The sequence below is a fragment of the Dendrobates tinctorius genome, unplaced genomic scaffold, assembly GCF_039654945.1.
Source record: "Dendrobates tinctorius isolate UK_male_01 unplaced genomic scaffold, ASM3965494v1 ptg000135l, whole genome shotgun sequence".
Lineage (NCBI taxonomy): Eukaryota > Metazoa > Chordata > Amphibia > Anura > Dendrobatidae > Dendrobates > Dendrobates tinctorius.
In genome coordinates this window covers 1,617,341-1,643,264 of record NW_027361803.1, presented here as the reverse complement: position 1 = coordinate 1,643,264, position 25,924 = coordinate 1,617,341, and the positions used below count along the sequence as shown (strand labels likewise).

Below are 25,924 nucleotides of genomic sequence, written 5' to 3'. Positions count from 1 at the left end.
GTTGATCTCTTGTAATTACCAAGTAAAATGCTTATTCCCAGGTGTCTCCTTGCAAGGTTTTTTTTTTTTTTTTTTTTTGGGGGGGGGGGTGTCGGAAAAAAAAAATTGCCTTTTGGATTCCAACAGTATCCCACTTGTTTGGAACCGCTGCAAACAGCTGGGAGGTATTCTCTATAGTGTGTCTGCGTCTACATGTATGTGTATGGTTTGGCGGTTCTATAGGTGGAAACTATGGCATGACTTAGATCATTGTGGATTGGAACTAGCATCTTGGACCTCCAGGCTTTTATTTGCCAAGGCGAAAGAATTTCCTCCCTATGAGAAATGGCTTTTCGGAAGTTTGGACAAGATCTGTAGCCCCAGGCACATTACAGCCCCTGTCTCTCTCTCTCTTTTTTTTTTTTTTTTTTTTCTTTTTGCACTTTTTCATTTGTTAGAAATTTTTTTTTTTTTTTTTTCTCTTCTTGCATGTGTGACTCAGGGAAGGTGCGTATCCACCACCAGACACGTCGAATAAGAGAAACCAATTAGAATCTAAATAATAGAAAAAAAAAATTCTTCTTTGCAGAACTGTGACTTGTTTCCTCTGTTGTGTGCATTACATGGTAGTTTAATGCAGGTGCCAGTGGATGTTTACATAGTATCACTGTCATCGATGAGATAGTGAAGCTTTACAAAAGGTTTGACACTTTGATGATCATCCTGTTGTCTAATATGTTCTTCTGCAATTTAAATTTATAAACAAATATATATGTATTTTTTTATTTATATTTTATATATATATATATATATATATATTATTTTTTGATATTTATATAATCAATCCAAAATTATAAAGTTGCTAATTTTATCCGTAATCAATCCATATTTAAGTTTTATTTTTTTTATTATTATTTTTTTGGGGGGTTAAAAATTAATTTCAAATATTATCAATGTCTTTCTTTTTATTTTATTATTTTTTTTTAAATATAATTCTTTTTCTCGCATTGACATCAATGAAACCATAAAGTTCTCTTCAACTTCTTCTGCTCTGTCTGTTTCAGATGTTTTCCCCTCCTGTCAGCAGTGGGAAAAATGGACCAACGTCTTTGGCAAGTGGACATTTTACAGGGCCAAGTATGTAAAACATGTTGTTTTTTTTTTTTTTTTTTTTCTGGGCTGTTTAACATTTTGATTTGTTTTTTACTTTGTCATTGGTCTTTATGCCAAGGTGTTATGTTTCTATGACTGTGGTTTATTTTGCTGGAATAAATTATTTATCTATTTTTAGAATTATTAAATCCTCTTTTGTTAGGTTACCGATGGTATTAAATGATCTTTAGTATACTTTTTTCTTTTGTTTGTCTTGTTTTTTTGCTGTTTTGATTTTATTTGTTTATTTTTTTGCTTTTTTTGCTTTGTGGTGGAATGTTTTATTTTGGTGGCTGTGGACAGTGAGTAGAAGAAGAGATCAGTGATCAGAGGTTGTTATGTTACAGACAATTTTGGCTCCCTCATGCCCAGACTGGCACCCAATAGCTGGCCGCAATGTATACAGCACACCAGGCTCCGGGCAAAGGCCGTAAACATACATTTCTTTTGTTTCCGAAAATACATATTCCAACCCCCCCCCCAAACCAAATTTTTTTTTTTTGTCAAAGGATTTTTTTGGGATGGAAAACACAAAAGACCCAACTCTCCCCCCCCCCCCCCCTTCACAATTGTAACAGCTGCAATGTTTTAAAGAGACTGGCGCTCACACGTTTTGCCTGTAGATAGTCGTCGTAGAGGCTCGTCATAATTTGAAATCATGGGATTGAATGTCATCTGCTCTTCACTGCAAATGAACAGAGGAAATATTACTCGCTACATGAACTTTAAGATCCATTTCCAGTTTGGAAACTTAATAGCAAAAACCCCTCGCAGTAACGTTACACGTAGGGTCCTAGGAGATGCCCCCCAGGAAGCAGAGCGCTCTCATTATGGCGTTACAGGAATCTTTTATTTTTTCCCTTTTGTTTTCTTCTTTACCCATAATTAGTGGTAATATAGGTAATGATTGTATTGTGACCGGTGATTTCATGATGGAGAATACTCACGTGACAATGAGAATTGATTGCAATCGATATTGGAGATGGCATGTTCCTGGATTGTCAACTTAGTTTACAAAGTTTGTGGATAATTCTACAAGGATGGATAGATAATAGATGGATGAATGGATACATTAATAGATGGATGTATGGATGGATAGATGTATGTATGGATGGATAGATAGCTAATAGATGGAAGGATAAATGGATAGATAGGTGTATAGATAATAGATGGAGAGATGGATGGATAGATGGATAGTTAATTGATGGATGAATGGATACATTAATGGATGTATGTATGGATAGATAGATGGATAGATGGATGTATGGATGGGTGTATGGATAGATGGATGTATGGATAGATAGCTAATAGATGGATGGATAAATGGAGAGATAGATAATGGATGGATAGATAGATAATAGATTGATGGATGGATAATGGATGGATAGATTGATAGATAATAGATATATAGAGAATAGATATAAGACAGATCATAGATAATAGATGATAGATAATCGATAGATAAATTGATAGATAAATAGATACTTTTTTGGATTACCCATGAATAGATAGATACATTGAAATAAATTATGTGTATAGATACATAGACACAGGAAAGATAAGATAAATACTTCTTTGAATGGCCTATATAAATGTAGATACATAGATATGAGATATAGAAATGAACAGATTCTTCTTTGTATTGCCCATGGATTAATAGATATACAGATGGATGCATGGAAAGATGCATACCTACATATGGAAAGATAAAAAGAGATATACATAGATTGATCAATAGATAGATCTGATAGATAATAGATATTTTTTCCGATTGCCTTTGATAGGTTTTTTGTCGGGGAGGCTTCTGGGCTTTTTGCCGCCTGTGACCGCACATAGACGACAGCATTGCTCAGCTTTCGGTAAAGGAACAGATACCCGGTGATCGATAAGAATTGCTGACAGGTTACAGCGCCCACGTCCGCCCCATACACCACACGGATGTCAGCCCCCCGCACTGTACGACATGTGGGGGATCACAGCGTCTTAGGTCGCCATTACCTGTGTATCGGCGGGTGGCTGAAAGTATCCGTCCTCACCCCCTGCCTTATTAGCGGACAGGTGCGGCGTAGACCATTGTGCGCCTTTTTCAGCTGCAGAAGTGTGAAAGATTGGACGAGAGCAGATGTCAGTTTTTTGTAATGCCTTCAAGCTGCTAAGTCTTTTGGGTATTTAATTTTTTTTTTTTTTCTTGTGTTCTAGGAATTATTTTGCGTTTGAAAAAGGAAAAAAAAAAAATCCAGGGTGGGAAAAAAGAAAAATCATTGCAACAAAAAGCTCCTGGGTTGGAGATTTCGCAGTGCGCAGTCATATTTCACATTTACGCTCGCTGCCTTGTCGTCTTTTTCACCATTGCAGATGTTGAGTGTTTTTGACAAATTTTGTAGCGTGTAGATAGCGCAGCAGCGCACCCAGGAACCGGTTTGGGGCTTCCCACCCTGGATGACTACATAAGGGCTATAGTCTGCAGGAGAGCTCCGCTGTAACCTGAGTCCTAGTCCTCACATTCCCATGGAACATTTTTTCACATGAAAGTCTTTTTTTTTTTTTTTCAGCCCAGTAAAGAAACAGCAGTTTGTGTTTGATGTTTGCAGGTGTTCAGCACAATCCAGCCTCACCGAGGAATTATTTCACCTAAAAAAAAAAAAATTCCCCTCCCGCCTGCCCTTACACATATGTTGTTGATATCAACTCTTAAAAAGTCAGTTTCTACACCCACCACATTCACTTGCTCGCCTTCTCTTTTCAATCTGTCTGTGCCACGAAAAATAATAATAAAATTTATTGTTTTTTTTTTTTTTTTCTTAGCTTTTTTTGTGTGGTTTTCTTGTTGTGTTTTGTTTTTGTTTTGTTTTTTTTGCTCGGGTTGAAAAAAGTACTTTTAAAATATGGTGTGAAATGATTTTTGGAAAAAGGAAAAAAAGAAGAGAGAAAAGGTGACATTTACAGGAATTTGTGGTTGGTTCTAGCTACTGAGCTCTGTGAGGAGGCAATGGAAGCCATTGAACAACATGGTTTTTTTATTATTTTCTTGTCTTTTTTTATATTGTTGTTTATGGCATACGGTTTTGGCTGGTTGACAAAATCCTGTGACGGGTGGTTTTGCTTTCAGATACTTTTTAAATAGTCGTTGATGGCTAGATATAATAGATATAAAGAAAACATGAAAACTTCTGTGTGTATGTGTGTGTGTATATATATATATATATATATATATATATATATATATATATATATATATATATATATATATATATATAAATCTTCATACATAAATATGTAAAAGTTTATCAAACACTTACTACCTAAATAAAGTAATATTTTTGCAATATCTTGGCCAAATTTGCTGAAACTTTCTCAATACTTTGATCACACAGTACATTGGGTATCATCTACATATTATGTCTGTGGCTGACCATGATTTACGCTTCCCATAGTGTTTTCCGCAGGTACTAAGAAAAAAAAAAAAAAGACTGTAGAATATTCTGGTTTTTTGGGTTTTTTTTATTGAGCAGGTGCAATGGAAAATGGTAAATTTTGGTTCAGGTGGGAAATTGAAGTAGGAGACTTTTTCACTGCCGGTTTTGATCTATTTCTGGTGGTGAGGTTCACTCATTTGCTGGTGTTTCGATGTTGTCGCCTGGATTACCGGTGCAGTGGAGTGGAGCTTGTCGGTTGTTACATCTGGCTGCAGATTACGCCGCTGTATCACACGGGTTTGCACGTAAACCTAGTTTCCGCCATGAATGCAGCAGAGATGGATTTTGCATTTGCTGCATCATTTGCGCAGGATGATAATGGTTGAAAGATAAGAACTAGTCGATCTGGTTGCCAGTTCTTACTTTCATGGGCAGTTTCCTATTATGGACCCATATTTCCCTTATATATAAGGCACAGAGACTAATATAGAGACAAAAATTATAATATTTCATACTCTGTTATCTAAATTCAGGGAAAGAGCGGTCCGGAACAGGAAATGTTGACCTGCAAAATTGGTCGACCTGCAGTCCTATGCAAGTCAAGAGGAATGTTCCTGCTATGGATAAACTCATAACTCCTACATCTAACTTATTTAATTCTGCTTAATGTATCCTCTTATAGTATTTCCTAGAAACCTACATCCCCCAGTTCTATAAAGTTGGACAAAGTCTACAAATGTTTTCTCCTCTTGTGACAACCATATACTGTAAGGCCTAATAGATATCGGAGGCCCAATGCATGGGGTTGACAATGAATTAATAAAGAGGTTGTCTTGACATCGATTATGGTCAAGATTGTCAAGTGGTTGCAAAAATAAGCAATTTTTCAATTTTAATCTTTTTTAAAAAATCCAAAGGATTTTTCATTTTATCGTTTCATTATCGGTGACTTGGTTACCAGCCACCACTGCGGTCTAGCAGCAATGGCTGAGCGTGTACAGTGGTTGCAAACTCTTTCCTATAAAGCCCTGTAAGTACTGATCTGAATCTAACCAGATCGCTGGAGCACTTGCGTAGGATCCCTGTGCTCCTACCGGAGGGACAAAAAAGTTTGGACCAGCAATGCAATTATGTCCCTGGTCTGAACTGTCAATCTTCAGGAGCGCACTGTCCCCACGGCAAACTGGAAGTCAAGAGGCAGATGAGCGGTACACTTCCAAAGATTAAGCACGAGAACAACCATCTAAACAAAGTCTCAGCTTGTGAATTTTAAGAAATGTATTTGATTTTATTCCTTTTATTTGATTTCCGGAAAGTGTCACCAACATAGAGATTGAGCATGTGCAAGAATTCAAGTAATGACCCATGTGTCACTACAAGAGTTAAACTGACCCAAAACAAGGTTCACAAGGGGGGAATTGGTTAGCATTTACTAAGCACTGGTACTATTGGGATATCCCCCGTCGTACTTTGATCAAAAGTGATCTTGCATATCTCCCCACCCCACCTTGGCCGAAGGATGTTTAGATGACTCTCGACAAGCAGATGTGATAAAAGCTCAATGGGGAAGGAATGAATCCCTGCCATCCATGGCTCCTTTTCATCTTCCTTTGATGAAAGCTCTGATACATGCAACACAACAAGTACAGCTGGAAAAACCGAGCTGAATCAAGGAAAGAAAAAAACAAAAGAAAGACACGACTTCAGAGTGTCTTTAATTTGTCCAGCGTGAAGCCAAGGATCCATCATTTTATAACCAGAATACCATAATCCCAAGCTCTACCATAAAAAACTATATAAAACAAAAACATACATAAGGAACTGACTAAAAATATTCTTCTAGAATGACCTATGAACGAAAGACACTTTGGCCCTGATCCCTCAAGACTGGGTGCTTTGGATGCCAGTCTTGATGAAGGGTGCCCTGTATTAAGATGTGGATTAAGAGGCTGGTGCCTCTTATTGATTTTGTCATACCTTTCATCTACCATCATAAGAAATGTACTCCAGTCTTACACTGAATTACATTTCAAGGCGATAATTATGACTGATGAATTTGTCGGCCTGCTTGGCCATACCACTTACTGGCTACATAACTTTGGCAGAGCTGAATTGGACTGGTTTAAAAAGCCACAAAGTGTTTCCTCAACTACGAATTGCAAAAAAAGCTTGACAACTTTTCGAACAGTTTTAGACCAGAATTCTGGTAAAAACTATCTTAGGAATTATGGCCTAAAAGACTAAAGATGTCCTCCAATATGTATCGTCTGTATGTAGAAATAAATTTGGCTTTAAAATTAAAAGGGTTCACTTGGGAAAACAATCCCTGTCCAGATGGACATCATAGAGTGTCTTCCACACTGAACCCACTTTACGAGCCAGAAAGGAGAGTGACCTTGTATGGGCTGCACCCATTCTGGTGGACTTGAGCTATCCTTGTGATGTAAGAAAGATTTTATATAGCTGTCATGTATTAGTACTAGTGATTACGGCTATGTCAAGTGGTCTTGTGGCTACATCAGTAATCTGTGGCTGGTGGATGTGAGCCCTGCAACCATCTCTAGCTTGATGGCATCCAGATTTCTACTTTTGAATAGCTGGCTTGGGGCAACTTCATCATAGTGGCGTGATGCACATATGAAGTCGCGCCAGGTTGGCTAAGCAAAAGAAGAGCTATGAATGCTGGCAAGTAGGCTTTTCACTGGGCTTCCATCTGGTGGACACATTACTTGACTGCAAATCTCTAATTGCTGCATTTTCCCAGTCTGTCTGATGGCTTTCTCCAGTGCTCTTGGCCAGTGGTTTAAGGAGTCAGACCTCAGTAGATTATCAGGGGCTGCGTTCTGAAAGGGGGATTGTCTTTAACATTCATGGACAGCTTGAGCTAATCTGCATGCTAAGTTTATAGTGTAGGAAACCTAAGTAGATGCCAAATGCCTCATACTCCTCAATAGTATTGCAATGGAAAAATCCACCCTTTCATAGACCATTGATAAGGAAAGTGTTCCTTTCTCATTGACCTGTTATGGTGAAAAAAAAGGGGATGGGTTGCGCCTCTGTTGTGTAGAGCTTGGCAACTTAATATATTTGGCTTATTATTTCCTGGAACATTTGAGACACTATTTTTCTAATGAGACACTCTAAAATCCTTTAGGAAGGCTCAAAAGTAGAATACGCCCAAAATACCAGGTTGCTCAAAAGGTTGACCAAAGGATCAAAGAAGAAGGAGCTTATTGAAGAACTCATACTTGCCCCATTTAAATTTTCTTACTAATCATTCAAACCCCCATTGGGGATGGGATGAGGGATAGTCAAATTAGATGAACGATTAGAGCACCAGCAAGGGAAGCAACAAGTGTCATCAGATGCTAATCAAGATAGTAGGGTGATCAACCCATCCGATATTGGAAACTTCATGTGTGTTGATGGGATGGTGGTAGAGTGAAATGTAGTGTATGTATTATAAAGAATCAATGGCAAAGTGGGAGGCAATAGGTAATTGAATGAGAATCCAACTAATAGATATGCTGAATGTTTGGGAATAATGGAGTTTGAAGGCGGTTGTGTTCTGAAACAACTGACTTGGATCTCAATATTGACAGTTTCTTAGGTTGCACAGCGTCAAAACGATGAATGCGGAGGCATCCGCATGGTCTGCGTACCCAATGTTAAAGATAGGTAAGCAGGACTCCTGCAGATGTAGGCGGAGCTAAATGGAAGAGGTGTGGCAGTGGGCGGGGCTTGACAGAGGAAGTACGCAGCCCCACACAGCTCTACTCAACACAAGTGTGAAACCAGCCTAAGACCTATTTTGTGGATGATCTGGATGTTTACTTGAGTTCGGCCTGCATATAAATGGCATATTATTAACATGATGGGTTTTTACCACAGCTTTAATGGCAATGGTAAGTAATGACCAGCCAACGGTTTCTTAAAGGCTCCCATAAAAAAAGGTCTATATATTTTTTCCAAGTAATAGCAGCTCTACTCAGAAGGATCGTTTTGTTTCATACCTAAAGGTAACAGTTTAGTGGATATTCTGGTATATAATAGAGAAGAGCAAAAAGATTTGCAGGACTCTGGTCCATCAGTCACATCGGTAGTCAGTGGCCGCTGGATCAGACCCCTACAAACTTCCTTCTACCTTCCTGGCATCCCCACCTTCTTTTGATTAGTAAACCCGGTGTATCATGCCAGAATATACCCCGTCCCAGACTATGCTCTAGGTTAAAGTGGCCCAGGACAGAATATACCCAGGGTATACTCTGGCCTAGGCCACTTTAAACCCAGACATAGTCTGGCACGGGGTATTTTCTGGCTTGTTACACTGGCACAATGTCATGCGCATGTCAACCTGCAATAATGGTGTTGCAGTGGGCCTATTATTCAAAAGAAGCTCTTAGGATACCGGCAGGGAGGAGGTTCACAGGGATTTAGTTCGGCACCAATGGACCACAAATATGATCGCTAGACCAAAGTCCTGTGAATCTTTTTGCTGAACTCTAGAATATAGGCTTACGTTGGGTGTGATTGCTCAGTACACCGAAAGCCAATGGGTTCATTTAATTGGTAACTTACTCTCCTAAAATTTATTTTAAGGGTCTCTGCCAACCTTTTACACTGGTAAGTATCAAATGATGAAGCTTGTACACTTACAGCGACGCACCAGACAGGAATTGGTCATGCGTAGTTCCCAATATGTTATATTTGGAATCATAAGTCATTTTGCCTAATTTCCTTCATATGACACTTTTTTTTTTTTCGAAATGACTGACTGTTTTCCTATGTTTGAGTTTATTTTTAGATTTTTTTTGTAATTTTTTTTTAGTTTACAGTATTTTTGTTTTGCAGAGATCATGGGATCACCTCCTTCTGCTTTTACATAGATTTATCACTTACCACCTGAAAGAAAAAGTTAATTGGAGTGTTCGGCAGCGTGACCGAAAAAAAAACACCCAAAATTACATTGTATAACACGACCCCCTTTAGCGATGTGTAACGCCCCTGATTACCCTTCTTTGCCTAGAAGCTCTCCTTTTTGTCTAATAGAGGGAGTTTCTAAGCTCGGACCGCTTCTGTGATGCAGTCTGCTTGGACAGATACAGTGGGGAAAAAAAGTATTTAGTCAGTCAGCAATAGTGCAAGTTCCACCACTTAAAAAGATGAGAGGCGTCTGTAATTTACATCATAGGTAGACCTCAACTATGGGAGACAAACTGAGAAAAAAAAATCCAGAAAATCACATTGTCTGTTTTTTTTTCATTTTATTTGCATATTATGGTGGAAAATAAGTATTTGGTCAGAAACAAGCAATCAAGATTTCTGGCTCTCACAGACCTGTAACTTCTTCTTTAAGAGTCTCCTCTTTCCTCCACTCATTACCTGTAGTAATGGCACCTGTTTAAACTTGTTATCAGTATAAAAAGACACCTGTGCACACCCTCAAACAGTCTGACTCCAAACTCCACTATGGTGAAGACCAAAGAGCTGTCAAAGGACACCAGAAACAAAATTGTAGCCCTGCACCAGGCTGGGAAGACTGAATCTGCAATAGCCAACCAGCTTGGAGTGAAGAAATCAACTGTGGGAGCAATAATTAGAAAATGGAAGACATACAAGACCACTGATAATCTCCCTCGATCTGGTGCTCCACGCAAAATCCCACCCCGTGGGGTCAGAATGATCACAAGAACGGTGAGCAAAAATCCCAGAACCACGCGGGGGGACCTAGTGAATGAACTGCAGAGAGCTGGGACCAATGTAACAAGGCCTACCATAAGCAACACACTACGCCACCATGGACTCAGATCCAGCAGTGCCAGACGTGTCCCACTGCTTAAGCCTGTACATGTCCGGGCCCGTCTGAAGTTTGCTAGAGAGCATTTGGATGATCCAGAGGAGTTTTGGGAGAATGTCCTATGGTCTGATGAAATCAAACTGGAACTGTTTGGTAGAAACACAACTTGTCGTGTTTGGAGGAAAAAGAATACTGAGTTGCATCCATCAAACACCATACCTACTGTAAAGCATGGTGGTGGAAACATCATGCTTTGGGGCTGTTTCTCTGCAAAGGGGCCAGGACGACTGATCCGGGTACATGAAAGAATGAATGGGGCCATGTATCGTGAGATTTTGAGTGCAAACCTCCTTCCATCAGCAAGGGCATTGAAGATGAAACGTGGCTGGGTCTTTCAACATGACAATGATCCAAAGCACACCGCCAGGGCAACGAAGGAGTGGCTTCGTAAGAAGCATTTCAAGGTCCTGGAGTGGCCTAGCCAGTCTCCAGATCTCAACCCTATAGAAAACCTTTGGAGGGAGTTGAAAGTCCATGTTGCCAAGCGAAAAGCCAAAAACATCACTGCTCTAGAGGAGATCTGCATGGAGGAATGGGCCAACATACCAACAACCGTGTGTGGCAACCTTGTGAAGACTTACAGAAAACGTTTGACCTCTGTCATTGCCAACAAAGGATATATCACAAAGTATTGAGATGAAATTTTGTTTCTGACCAAATACTTATTTTCCACCATAATATGCAAATAAAATGAAAAAAAAACAGACAATGTGATTTTCTGGATTTTTTTTTCTCAGTTTGTCTCCCATAGTTGAGGTCTACCTATGATGTAAATTACAGACGCCTCTCATCTTTTTAAGTGGTGGAACTTGCACTATTGCTGACTGACTAAATACTTTTTTTCCCCACTGTATCATGGAAAGGGGTTATAGATGATGAACAATTGCTTTAAATTATAATATTGTCCTCACTTTATTTAACATTAACAGAATTGTCTGAATTTGGAACTAATATCCAGTTGGATTTCTTTGCCTTTAAACTGAAGTTTGTCCAAAAATTTAAAGTAGCTGTCGAGTGACATTGTGAAAGGGAAAGTGTTCTTCGACTTTTTCTATGGAAGATCAAGTATTCCATGAGGTTTGCCAATATTGTAGTTACTTTGATTATACATGTTGCTGGACAACATACTGGAGACTTTGCCATCTTTAATTTTAATATATTTACCTGAATGTTGAGGTTGTCTAAGATTAAAAATGGCACCATATTTGTCCATTGTTCATGCCTGATATCATAAATCAATCTTGTTCATTTGAATGTGACTGAGCTGCAATACCAGATAAAACCAATGGGCAAGAGTGGGAGTGTTTCTTGTGTTTCAATTCTAGACAACCTCTTCAATTTGACCCAGTGAAAAAATCGATATCAATTTTCCTCCAGCTAAACTGATCTAATTACAGTCATAAAATATTAATCTGCACTACAAAGTAAGAGTGCTTTCAGAAATAAAAGTTTTAATAGTTCCTTCACAACCTTGTAGGCTTTGACTTGTTTACAAGTCGAAGGTATGGCTTTTAATTCACAATTCTTCCATGGAGACCAATCACGGACATACTTTTCAAACAGTAGATGGGTGCAGCTGAGTCCCACTAGTTTATGCCAGTTCTGAACTGATGGCACTGCTGGACATCTTCCAATTTTAAAGGGAAGTAAGCATGATGTTACTTTCATGAACTGCACAAAGTTTGCTTGTCTGATGACAGCATCTACTGCCCTCAATTTTGGCCATTTCTTGTTGCTTCTTTAAAATAGCTTGAACAAGCACATCTTGAAACCCCAGCCTGCTTTGAAATATTTGCCTTGGAGACACCTCGCCGATGCAGTATATCTACCTTGAGTCTTGTTGCTCATCTCAGTCTTGCCGTGGTGTGACATGAAACTATCTTCCACATCCTCACCTTTGTAATAGAATTCGGCTACTCCTCACCCAGGTTTAAGCCTCCAACACATCTCTTTCTGTTTTAGTTTGTGTTTCAACCTACATAGGAAAGTGATGATCATTATCACCTATTTGGTATACTCATAAACTTGTCTGTAACGTTATAAAATCCCTGACACTGTGCAAATGTTCCTAGAAAATAAAATGGAACGGTAAAGGACATGGGAGGCTGTGAAGCGCTGCACTTCTACATGAGAAAAGTAGACAATCCCTTTAATTCTAATCTCATTGGTTATTTGAAATTGTAAATATAGTTAAATTAGTTGGGTTTTTTTCTTAAAAATATTTATTCATCTAATTGTGATATTTTTTTTTTCACTCAAACTTAAGACATTTTCTCTCCATAAGAAATATATTTTAGTTTCTTAATCTACTTTTTTTTCCCTCCATTTGCTGTCTAGATTTTCAGTAGTAGATTGGGAAAATGCTGCGCTAAATGGCTAATCAAATTATGCCTGTGTAATTCAGTTTATCAGTCATAAAGTTTGCTTTGCACTTGCTGTTTAAATAGCGCTCCTCGCATGATTACATTGTAAATGCATTTTTAGAAATCTGGAATATGAATGTATTAAGGCAGACACTTATTTTACAGTGATGCAGTTTTACCTCATCCTGGTACCGTGGGGATTTATTTGAGTAACTCAGCCCAGACCTTTGGGTAATAGAAGTAAATCTTATTATCATCCTTATTATCTACATCTTATGTTTTGAATTTATTTTATTTTTAAACTTCATGATAATGTTTTTCTTCATCTTTTACAACAAGAAATTATTTAAAGTTTTGTTTTGTTTTGTTTTTTTAAAGACATTTTTGGTAGAAATTGATCCAGACTTCAAATGACAATAATTGTAAGTCTTATTAGTCTGTGACAATATTTTGCTAAAATTCTAGTTTTGAAAAATTAAAATGCAATACTATTTTAATCTCCCTTATCTAAATGCCCTGTTGGGGTGATTGAAAGTCATAGAGGAGTGACTGACTCTTGGGATTTCCCTTTAGGCGTTACAATGAAGGTCATAATCACTTTGGTTGGACTTCTTTTGTCAATAAAGGCTAATAACGATCACTGAGCTGTTATCTGATTCTATACATGGCTCAGATCAGGCCATTATAATGCTGGTGGGTGTGAACCCACTGCGCCATGGGCCGGCCTTACACTGAAGGGGCATGACTAAATGTCTACCGTGTCTTCACTTTGGCCTCTGATGGATAGGATAGGCTGGGTTGCTGGTAGATGCCCGGTACCATTCCAAGGTAGTACCCAGGACTGCTGCAGCTGACTGGAGGGTCTGAGACATGGGTACAAGGTATAGAAGACAATTCGAGGTCAGGGCAGGCGGCACAAGATCGATACACATAGCCGAGGTCAGGAGCAGAGAGTAATTAAACTAAAAGGGAGAAGATACGGGTTAGATATTAGAAAAAACTTAATGACAGTGAGAGTGATCAATGAGTGGAACAGGCTGCCATGAAAGGTGGTTCTCCTTCAATGGAAGTCTTCAGAGGCTGGACAGACATCTGTCTGAGATGGTTTAGTTAATCCTACATTGAGCAGGGGTTGAACACGACCCTGGAGATCCCTTCCAACTCTACCATTCTATGATTCTATGAGGTCATACAGGATGGGTAAATAAACCATGTCGTTAATGGGAGACAGAATATGGTGATATGCATGAACAGGTGCTGGCTGGTGAGGAATGGAGGGTGGAGTCGCCTGATATATCACCTACTAGCAAGTGATAGGCTGGGGAAGCAAATCTCTAGAAGATAGGGTGGATACACATTCTTGCAGAGTTCGGCCATGTCACATGTGACTCAAAACTAGCACAAGTCAACACAGGGCGATGGTCAGGTACTGGATGGAGCTGAGCGAAATGCACGGTGAGCAGGATGGTGCTTAGAAGGCATGTGAGGGGCCTTTGTGAAAGCCATCCATCGGGAAGAGTCCTAAATGGTAGAGATTTCTTTGTTGGAAGACCACTGTGCAATAACTAGATCCTTTTTTCTTTTTGTACTGGCAAGAGATCTGACCATCTACAGCTAGCCTTTTATTTATGACTATGGTTTTCCTAGCTGAGACCTTTTTTTTTTTCTTAAAAGGGTTTTTGGAGAGTGCCTTTTTCCTCCACATTCACTCCCACTAGGTTAAAATAATAATCTGAGCCATTACTCGCCCTGCTCTGGCCCATTGCTGTGTCTCTGCTGCTGCTCTAGTCTTTGCAGGTGACAGCAGAAATGTCACAACTGCAGCATGCATAAACGCCAATCACTGGTCCCATGGGCTTGCACCATCTGGGAGCCACTGATGTTTTCCAGTATATTTCCCCTCTTTGCTGCCTTTTGCATGATGTTTGCTCCTTGGGGGAAGGACTTTCTGTAAATTTCCAGAGAAGTTTTAAAACAATTTCTAATTAAATTGTTCTATTGAATAACTTAAAGAAGATTTTTCATTTCTCCCAAATGACATATATCAGATGTCTGATCCCATCTCAATAATGGAGGTCTAGGGCACCTGGTTTCCCTCACTGCATGACCAAAGTTATGAAGAGTTTGAATGGATTGGTAGTCAAAAAATGCAATGGCGCTCCTCATGGAAACATGGAGTTGTGCACTTGTCTATCTCCATTAGTCCCATTCTAGGTTCTCTTTGATGGAAGATCGGTTGTTCCAAGACCCCTCTTCTAGTGATTTATGAAGAGTCCCAAGGGCAGAGCCTCAGTGATTAGACATTTATTATCTATCCTGTTGATAGAATTTGTGGTGAACCCCTATTAAGACTAGGATACAATAGCAAGTGATAGTGTAATTGGCGCCATAACAAAATTGCAAGGATTGTGTTACCTTGGAGCCTTTGACTAAGCCCTGGGTCAGACTTGCGAGAAACTCGCACGAGTCTCCCACATCAATACCCGGCACTGAGGCCGGCACTTGGGACCGGAGCGTTCAGCTGCATAGAAATACATGCAGCTGAACGCTCTGATCCGAATGCCCGCAGCAGTGGCGGGTATTGACGTGCGAGATTCGTGTGAGTTTCTCGCAAATCTGACCCCAGCCTAAACCCAAAAATCGACCTGTTCTTATTGACATATGACACAAGGCAATGGTTGATGAGCAAGGACCTAAGTTTAAACCTAGTGTCCATTCATCAACAGAAGAGTTTATTTTGCTTTGCTAAAGGGGATGTTTCATCGTGTTTGAAAGAGGGACTGTGTGAAATGGGGACTGACTGGCTCCCCCTTCCGTGTCATGGCTGATACATAGATGGTAATGGGAGTTGGGCAACAATCGACATCAATGGAAATGGTGGAACAGGTGCCGATTGGCCGTTACCCAAGATCAGCCAGTTTTCCTCAAGAAAGACTTAGACTTATTCGCTACTATGTAAATGTTCCTGAAAACCTGAGGCCTCGTCCAACAGAATCGCCTGATTTCTAATTAATCTGAATTTAGTCTTTATTTTAAATTTTACATTTTAGAAATCTAATTGAATTTCTGATTCTGTTTTCATTTTTGAAGACTAAACTATTCAAATAAGTAAATAACCTTGTTTTAAGTTTTCGATCTTCGCATGTGACTTGTTTTTATGACATTACGATATTTATAGACAACAAAATTTATGAATTTTGGCGAAAATGGTCCAACTTGAGTTCAATTTATCAAAATCAGGCATTTGGCTTAATGACAATGACAAGAAATATCAAATTCTATATGAATCCAATCATGGTATCTGCCATTAGACTGTGTATTATAGAAGTCTTCTGCCGTGCTTTGACTTGCTGTGCCAACTTATGGGTCCCCTAGCCCATTTTTTTAGTGCTACTTATGCATTTCTGTTAACCAATTATTAGGCTAAGCTCACACGTAGCGGTACTCCCGCGGAAGTTACCGCAGGAATTCCGGAATTCCATTCTGCGGGAAAATCGCATTTTAAATTCCCGCGATTTTCCTGCGGAAAAACTATCGATTTGCAAGCGTAATTAGCTTGCAGAATGCTAGCGTTTTCCAAGTGATCTGTAGCATCGCTTGGAGAACTGATTGACAGGTTGGTCACACTCGACAAACATAGTGTTTGACAAGTGTGACCAACTTTTCACTATTGAGGATGCCTATGTGGCATCAATAGTAAAAAGATCTAATTTTAAAAATAATTTAAAAAAATAAAAAATCTGGTTATATTCACCTTCCGATGTCTGTCGCAGCGTCCTCAGACCTCTGCGATGCTGCGGCAGCTCCCGTTCCCAGTGATGCATTGCGGCAATGACCTTTGATGACATTGCGGTCTCGCGAGACCGCTACAGTATCGCAAGGCACGACATCAGCAAAGGTCAACGGGAACGGGAGCCGCCGCGTGCATTGCTGAAGCCTGGGGACACTGTGCGGGACGTTGGAAGGTGAATATAACCCGATTTTTTTTTATTTTAATTCTATTTTTTACAGGGATATGGTACCCAGAGCCCGGAGGACAGTCTCCTCTCCTCCGGACCGTGGGTACCATCCTTAAATGTTCTGCTTACTTTTCGCATGGTGAGCATAGTCACATGCGGAAAGTAAGCAGACCAATGCATTCCTATGTGGGCGGAATCGTTGCAATTCCAAAAAATAATGCGCATGCTGCGTATTTTTCCGCGATGCGATTCCAACGCGGGAAAATCCGCAGCATTAGCACAGCATTGCGGAATCCCATAGGATTGCATGGGATGCTGTTTTTTTGCGTTTTCGCTGCAAAATCACGTGTTAAAAACCGCCACGAAAGCGCGAAAAAAACGCGACGTGGGAACTCAGCCTTAAGGGTATTATTTTATTTAAGTTGTGTGAGGGTTATTTAGCTTACATAGATATGAAACATATAGAATAATTCGCCCTGGAAAAAAAATGTAACATAAATGAGCATTGTTTTTAATCCAGTTGTATGACTCAGGGACGACTCTCCTTCTTTACATTCCTACAGCTGTACGGGGAAATGTTCCTTGTATCATACAAGTCCCAATATGAAAGAAAGTAAATTCCTGGAAAGCTATAATCCGTCTATCCAGTTGTGCCATGCCTTAGCGAAATATGTATATACTAGATGGAGGTCCGATGCTATCGCATCGGGAGGGCGGTAATGCCACGATGGGGGCAGGCTTTGCTGCATTGAGAATCTCTCCCCCCCGTGTGCTCACCCACCTATCCACTCTCTCTTTCCCCATGTGCTGACCTCTCCCGTCTGTGATCTCTTCTTTGACCTGTCTACCCCATGTGCTAGCCCCCTTGTCTGCTGTCTCTCTCCTTCCTGTGCTGTGTTCTCCCCTCATGTGCTGTCCCATTTGAGCTGTCTCTCCCCTGTGCCCTGTCTCTCTCACCCCTGTGTCTGACCATGCACAGAACATACCACAGCTCCTGGCAGGGGAGGAAGCAAAAGACAATACTGACATTACAGCAGGAGATCGCAGAGGATACATTTTGTGAGGTAAAATATTGTTTAAAAACAGTCAGTGAAATATTTTACCTCACAAAATGAATCCTCTGTGATCCCCTGCTGTAATGTCAGTGTTGTGTGTTGCTTCCTCCCCTGCCCAGGAGATGTGGTATGTCCGTACACGGTCGGACACAGACAATTTTTAAAATGAACTTTCGTTCGTTTGAAAACCCCTTTAATGTGACCGGCTTCCTTTGCCTGTAGACATGTCGCGCATCTGCCATCCCGATCAGCCAAATGATTCACTGCGCCTGCGTGGAATATGCGCAGGCACAGTGCAACGGTGTTCCGCTGGTGGTACCGCGCAGTAGGTTGGTACCAGCAGCAGTTTCCATATTGAGACACCCATCACTTGGGTGTCCCAATATGGCGGTCGGTGAATTTCCTCCACTTGGAATTCTGGGATACGGTGACATCTGAACAGAACAGGAAATGAAAACATTGCAAGGCAATTATACATACATAGATACCATGTATGTAGACTATTACTGAAGACTAATGCTGAGTCACACAAATAATTGTGGATTTGTATACTTTAAGTAGTGAAGTAGCAGCCACTATAGTTTATCTATCTATTATCTATCTATCTACTCACAAAAAAACGAAGGCAGCACTCCAGTTCAGGGTGAAAAAATGTGGCTCTTTAATTGCCCAAAATGGCGACGTTTCGGCCAAGTATTGTGAGCCTTTTTATCTACAGTGGGGAAAATATGTATTTGATACACTACCGATTTTACCAAGTTTTCCCACCTACTAAGAATGGAGAGGTCTGTAATTTTTATCGTAGGTACACATCAACTGTGAGAGACAGAATCTGAAAATAAAAACCAGAAAATCATATTGTATGATTTTTACATAATTAATTTGCATTTTATTGCATGAAATAAGTATTTGATCACCAACCAACAAGCAAGAATTCTGTCTCTCACAGACCTGTTATTCTTTAAGAAGTCTCCTACTCCGCATTCATTACCTGTATAATTGCTCCTGTTTTAACTCATTACCTGTATAAAAGATACCTGTCCACACACTCCAACACCTCCACTATGACCAAGACCAAAGAGCTGTCTGAGGACACCAGGGACAAAACTGTAGACCTGCACAAGGCTGGGATGGGCTACAGGGCAATAGGCAAGCAGCTTGGTGAGAAGGCAACAACTGTTGGCACAGTTATTGAAAATGGAAGAAACACAAGATTACTGTCAATCTTCTTTTGTCTGGGGGCTCCATGCAAGATCTAGCCTCATGGGGTAAGGATGGTTCTGAGAAAAGTCAGGAATTAGCTCAGAACCACACGGGAGGACCTGGTCAATGACTGGAAGAGAGGTGGGACCACAGTCTCAAACATTACTGTTACTAACATGCTACGCCATCGTGGATTAAAATCCTGCAGGGCACGCAAGGTTCCCCCTGCTCTCACCAGCACATGCCCAGGCCTATTTGTAGTTCACCAATGACCATCAGTATGATCCAGAGGAGGCAGGGTAGAAGGTCAGATGAGACCAAAATACAACTTTTTAGTATCAACTCCACTTGCTGTATTTGGAGGAAGAAGGATGAGTTCAACCCCAAGAACACCATCCCAACCATGAAGCGTGGTGGGGAAAACATCATACGTTGGGGGTGCTTTTTTGCATAGGGGATAGGATAACTGCACCATAATGAAGGTTCTGCAGAGGCGTAGCCAGTCTCCAGTCCTGAACACAATAGAAAATCTTTGGAGGGATCTGAAATTCAATGTTGCCCAGCGACAGCCCCGAAACCTGAAAGATCTGAAGAAGATCTGTATGGAGGAGTGGGCCAAAATCCCTGCTGCAATGAGTGCAAACTTGGTCAAGAACTACAGGAAACATCTCATCTCTGTAATTGCAAACAAAGGTTTCTGTACCAAATATTAAGTTCCATTTTTCTATTGTATCAAATACTTATTCCATGCAATAAAATGCAAATTAATTATGTAAAAATCATACAATGGGATTTTCTGGGTTTTATTTTTAGATTCTGTCTCTCGCAGCTGAAGTGTACCTACGATAAAAATTACAGACCTCTACATACTTTGTAGGCAGGAAAACTTGATAAATTGTCAAATTTATCAAATACTTATTTTCCCCAATCTGTTTTGTACTTTTATTTTTCTATCTTTTGCTTTATTTCTGTCTGTTTCTTTATCTCTTTTTCTTTCTCTCTCTTCCTTTTCTTTTTCCCTTTCTATCTATCTTTCTTTTTTCTTTTTCTTTGTCTTTTCAATTACAGGCCTCTCTCATCTTTTTAACTGGGCGAGCTTGCACAATTGTGGCTGACTAAAATCTTTTTTCCCCACTGTCTGTGTGTGTGTGTGTGTGTGTGTGTATATATATATATATATATATATATATATATATATATATGTATGTGTGTGTATATATATATATATATATATATATATATATATATATATATATACAGTCATGGCCAAAAGTATTGACACCCCTGCAATTCTGTCAGATAATACTCAGTTTCTTCCTGAAAATGATTGCAAACACAAATCCTTTGGTATTATTATCTTCATTTAATTTGTCTTAAATGAAAAAACACAAAAAGAATTGTCCTAAAGCCAAATTGGATATAATTCCACACCAAACATAACAAAGAGGGTGGACAAAAGTATTGGCACTGTTCGAAAAATCATGTGATGCTTCTCTAATTTGTGTAATTAACAGCACCTGTAACTTACCTGTGGCACCTAACAGGTGTTGGCAATAACTAAATCACACTTGCAGCCAGTTGACATGGATTAAAGTTGACTCAACCTCTGTCCTGTGTCCTTGTGTGTACCACATTGAGCACGGAGAAAAGAAAGAAGACCAAAGAACTGTCTGAGGACTTGAGAAACCAAATTGTGAGGAAGCATGAGCAATCTCAAGGCTACAAGTCCATCTCCAAAGATCTGAATGTTCCTGTGTCTACCGTGCGCAGTGTCATCAAGAAGTTTAAAGCCCATGGCACTGTGGCTAACCTCCCTAGATGTGGACGGAAAAGAAAAATTGACAAGAGATTTCAACGCAAGATTGTGCGGATGTTGGATAAAGAACCTCCACTAACATCCAAACAAATTCAAGCTGCCCTGCAGTCCGAGGGTACAACGGTGTCAACCCGTACTATCCGTCGGCATCTGAATGAAAAGGGACTGTATGGTAGGAGACCCAGGAAGACTCCACTTCTTACCTCGAGACATAAAAAAGCCACGCTGGAGTTTGCCAAAACTTACCTGAAAAAGCCTAAAACATTTTGGAAGAATGTTCTCTGGTCAGATGAGACAAAAGTAGAGCTTTTAGGGCAAAAGCATCAACATAGAGGCATTCAAAGAAAAGTACACGGTCCCTACAGTCAAACATGGCGGAGGTTCCCTGATGTTTTGAGGTTGCTTTGCTGCCTCTGGCACTGGACTGCTTGACCGTGTGCATGGCATTATGAAGTCAGAAGACTACCAACAAATTTTGCAGCATAATTTAGGGCCCAGTGTGAGAAAGCTGGGTCTACCTCAGAGGTCATGGGTCTTCCAGCAGGACAATAACCCAAAACACACTTCAAAAAGCACTAGAAAATGGTTTGAGAGAAAGCACTGGAGACTTCTAATGTGGCCAGCAATGAGTCCAGACCTGAATTCCATAGAACACCTGTGGAGAGATCTAAAAATGGCAGTTTGGAGAAGGCACCCTTCAAATATCAGGGACCTGGAGTAGTTTGCCAAAGAAGAATGGTCTAAAATTCCAGCAGAGCATTGTAAGAAACTCATTGATGGTTACCGGAAGCGGTTGGTCGCAGTTATTTTGGCTAAAGGTTGTGCAACCAAGTATTACGCTGAGGGTGCCAAAACTTTTGTCCGGCTCATTTTTGGAGTTTTGTGTGAAATGATCAATGTTTTGCTTTTTGCTTCATTCTCTTTTGTGTTTTTTCATTTAAGACAAATTAAATGAAGATAATACTAGAGAATTTGTGTTTGCAATCATTTTCAGGAAGAAACTGAATATTATCTGACAGAATTGCAGGGGTGTCAATACTTTTGGCCATGACTGTATATATATATATATATATATATATATATATAATATGTATGTATATATATATTAGCTGAAGAGCCCGGCGCTGCCCGGGCATAGTAACTAACTGTGGTTAGTTATAGCAAATTATAATTATCCTCCATCCCATAGTCCCATGCCCATATACCCATCACACATCCTCCATCCCATAGTCCCATGCCCATATACCCATCATACATATCCTCCATCACATAGTCCCATGCCCATATACCCATCATACATATTCTCCATCACATAGTCCCATGCCCATATACCCATCATACATATTCGCCATCCCATAGTCGCGTGCCCATATACCCATCACACATCCTTCATCTTATAGTCCCATGCCCATATACCAATCATACATATCCTCCATCCCATAGTCCCGTGCCCATATACCCATCATACATATCCTCCATCCCATAGTCCTGTGCCCATATACCCATCATACATATCCACCATCCCATAGGCCCGTGCCCATATACCCATCATACATATCCTCCATCCCAAAGTCGAGTGCCCATATACCCATCACACATATCCTCCATCCCATAGTCCTGTGCCCATATACCCATCATACATATCCTCCATCCCAAAGTCGAGTGCCCATATACCCATCACACATCCTTCATCTCATAGTCCCATGCCCATATACCAATCATACATATCCTCCATCCCATAGTCCCGTGCCCATATACCCATCATACATATTCTCCATCCCATAGTCCTGTGCCCATATACCCATCATACATATTCTCCATCCCATAGTCCTGTGCCCATATACCCATCATACATATCCTCCATCCCATAGTCCTGTGCCCATATACCCATCATACATATCCACCATCCCATAGGCCCGTGCCCATATACCCATCATACATATCCTCCATCCCAAAGTCGAGTGCCCATATACCCATCATACATATCCTCCATCCCATAGTCCTGTGCCCATATACCCATCATACATATCCACCATCCCATAGGCCTGTGCCCATATACCCATCATACATATCCTCCATCCCAAAGTCGAGTGCCCATATACCCATCATACATATTCGCCATCACATAGTCCCATGCCTATATACCCATCATACATATTCGCCATCACATAGTCCCATGCCTATATACCCATCATACATATTCGCCATCCCATAGTCGAGTGCCCATATACCCATCACACGTCCTTCATCTCATAGTCCCATGCCCATATACCCATCATACATATCCTCTATCCCATAGTCCCATGCCCATATACCCATCATACATATTCGCCATTTCATAGTCGAGTGCCCATATACCCATCACACATCCTCCATCCCATAGTCCCATGCCCATATACCCATCATACATATCCACGATCCCATAGTCTCGTGCCCATATACCCATCACACATCCTCCATCCCATAGTCCCGTGCTCATATACCCATCACACATCCTTCATCTCATAGTCCCGTGCCCATATACCCATCACATATCCTCCATCCCATAGTCCCATGCCCATATACCCATCATACATATCCTCCATCCCATAATCCCGTGCCCATATACCCATCATACATATTCGCCATTTCATAGTCGAGTGCCCATATACCCAGCCATCACACATCCTCCATCCCATAATCCAGTGCCCATATACCCATCACACATCCTCCATCCCATAGTCAACCATTATGACATCATAATGAGCGGCGGGGCTTGCAACCTATGATGATATCAGCATCGCCATGGCAACCATTATGACATCATAATGAGGGGCGGGGCTTGATACACGCACACTTTTTCCCCATTATGTAGATAGGGGCAAAATTGTGTGTGTGTGTGTATATATATATAATATATATATATATATATATATATATATATATACATATATATATATATATATATATATATATATAATGTGTGTATGTATTTTTTTCCCTCTTTGAGCCAGGAGAGCAGTTGATGTCAGATTCATTTCAGTATTAGGATAAATCTTGTACTTTTTATGTTTGCATTTATTTTTTTAAACCTTGTCAGTGATTTAAATGTTTTCTTTCGGGCTCTGGCTGTGATGTGTTGCATTGTGTTTTCTGCAACAAAGACTGTTTATCCTCCCTTAAGTTATATGTTATGTCAGCTGCAGAAATTGGAATACTAACAAACACCTTCTGGGGTTTTTTTATGGCGTCTCCTCGTGTATCCCATACATGCATCCGCAATAGAGCAAGTGACTGACAACAGGAGAACTAGCACTCGGGGCTATAATCAGCATGTAATATAAGACAACAGCAATACCATCACAAAAATCTGATTCAATTATTATACATTTTTCATGTTTTTGCATTATGTTTTATCACCCTCGGCAGATGACATGATAAAGCGCGGTGATGTCACAAAAATGTGTCGCATTTGTCATACAAATGAAGTGTGCTGCCACGTGTTGTCACAAATCAGCGACCGTAAACAGCGCATAATTTCTAAAATAATGGGGTATACAGTTTATAAAGGATTTTCTACTTTTCTCAGAATGGGGTCTAATCAAATCGTAAAAGAAGCCTTGTGCAGTCAACATAAAGGGGGTCCAAAACTGACATAATGTAACCCCTATAAAAAAAAAATCGCACTTTTAGTGGCCTAATCACAGTGTCTGTTCTACAAAAGCAGGAGTTTAATCAAATGAGTGTGACTAAGAGACTGGGTGCATTCTGGGTGTTACTAAGAGTCTTGGTGCACTCTGGGTGTGATGAAGAGACTCAGTGTACTCTTGGTTTGACTAAGAGGCTCAATCCACCTTGGGTGTGACTAAGAGGCTCGGTGCACCCTGGGTGTGACTAAGAGGCTCGGTGCACCCTGGGTGTGACTAAGAGACTCAGTGCACCCTACGTGAGACTAAGAGGCTCAGGACACCCTTGGTTTGACTAAGAGGCTCAATCCACCTTGGGTGTGACTAAGAGGCTCAGTGCACCCTGGGTGTGACTAGGAGGCTCGGTGCACCTTGGATGTGACTGAAAGGCTTGGTGCACCACTCCATCTGCTTGTTTTGCATACCTACCTCCCTCACTGGTGATTGACAGCACTGGCAAGCCTGAAGCAAGCACCGTCTGCAGAGAAAGCTCATGCAAGGTAGCACTGTCAATCACCAGTAATCGAGGTGGGGCATGGAAAACCACTGGACAAAACCGTGCTCTAAGACTCTTAGCCACACCCAGGGTGTGCCGAACATCCAACTTAGAAAATTTCATAAAACTTCCATTGGTCGCAACATATCAATCTAGAAACAGGACCCGTCCTCAGTTCTGTCCATTCTGTTTTAGTAAATAATTATATTTCTCATAGCAATTCTGGACTAACTTTCCTGAGTGAGAACTTCCATTTGTCAGTTACTCCTCCTGGAAATGTTCTACTGGACATAAAAGTTCTGCTTGTCTCACTACAAAGCTTGACAATGTTAACAGGGGAATGGTAACATCTACAGATGTAGTAAACCTTACACGTATTAGACAGTAGCAAAGCACATCTATGATATTTGCACCTTATTTAAATTAGAGAAGTGGCTATACTGTGAAATCCACAGGAGGAATAATGGAGAGAGAGCGGAACACAGAGTTCCAGAAAAGAATCTCCAGAATATAGAAAATGTAAACATTTGCTTAAAAACGAAATGTCAAGACATCCAAGTAATGATGAGCGAAAGTGTTGAAATAAAAAATTTTACAAAGAGGTTGTCCCCTTCTTTAACACTGATACCCTATCTTCAGAATGGGTCATCAATATCTGATCGGTGGGGGTACGACACCTGGCATCACCACCGATCAACTGTTCTCGGGGCCGCCGCCGGCCGGAAGTGCTCAGTTATGGAGCTGCTTTGTCTACTGATAGTGGTCGGGTACTGCACATCCGCCCACTATTTAAATAAATAGTCACAAGGCATTAAGGACACTGCTCTCTCCTGGTTCTCTTCCTATCTTTCTGACGGCTCCTTCAGTGTTTTGTTCTCTGGCTCCACGTCATCTCCTCTTCCTCTTGCTGTCGGGGTTAGTGTTGAGCATTCCGATACCGCAAGTATCGGGTATCGGCCAATA

The 25,924-nt window shown here is 40.5% G+C and overlaps 1 protein-coding gene across 15 annotated transcripts in view; it reads left to right on the top strand.

The window, feature by feature from the left end:
* The window catches only part of TCF4 (transcription factor 4), a 552,151-nt gene that overhangs the window by 1,246 nt on the left and 524,981 nt on the right, over positions 1-25,924 (top strand). For 12 of the 15 annotated variants that reach the window (XM_073543843.1, XM_073543847.1, XM_073543839.1 and 9 more), the window contains exon 2: positions 1,044-1,116. In XM_073543843.1, the coding sequence (XP_073399944.1) occupies positions 1,044-1,116 (73 nt within the window). Of the gene's footprint in view, positions 1-145; positions 165-584; positions 681-1,043; positions 1,117-25,924 lie in introns of those variants that run through there. The other 3 variants (XM_073543845.1, XM_073543844.1, XM_073543849.1) reach the window with 3 other exon arrangements.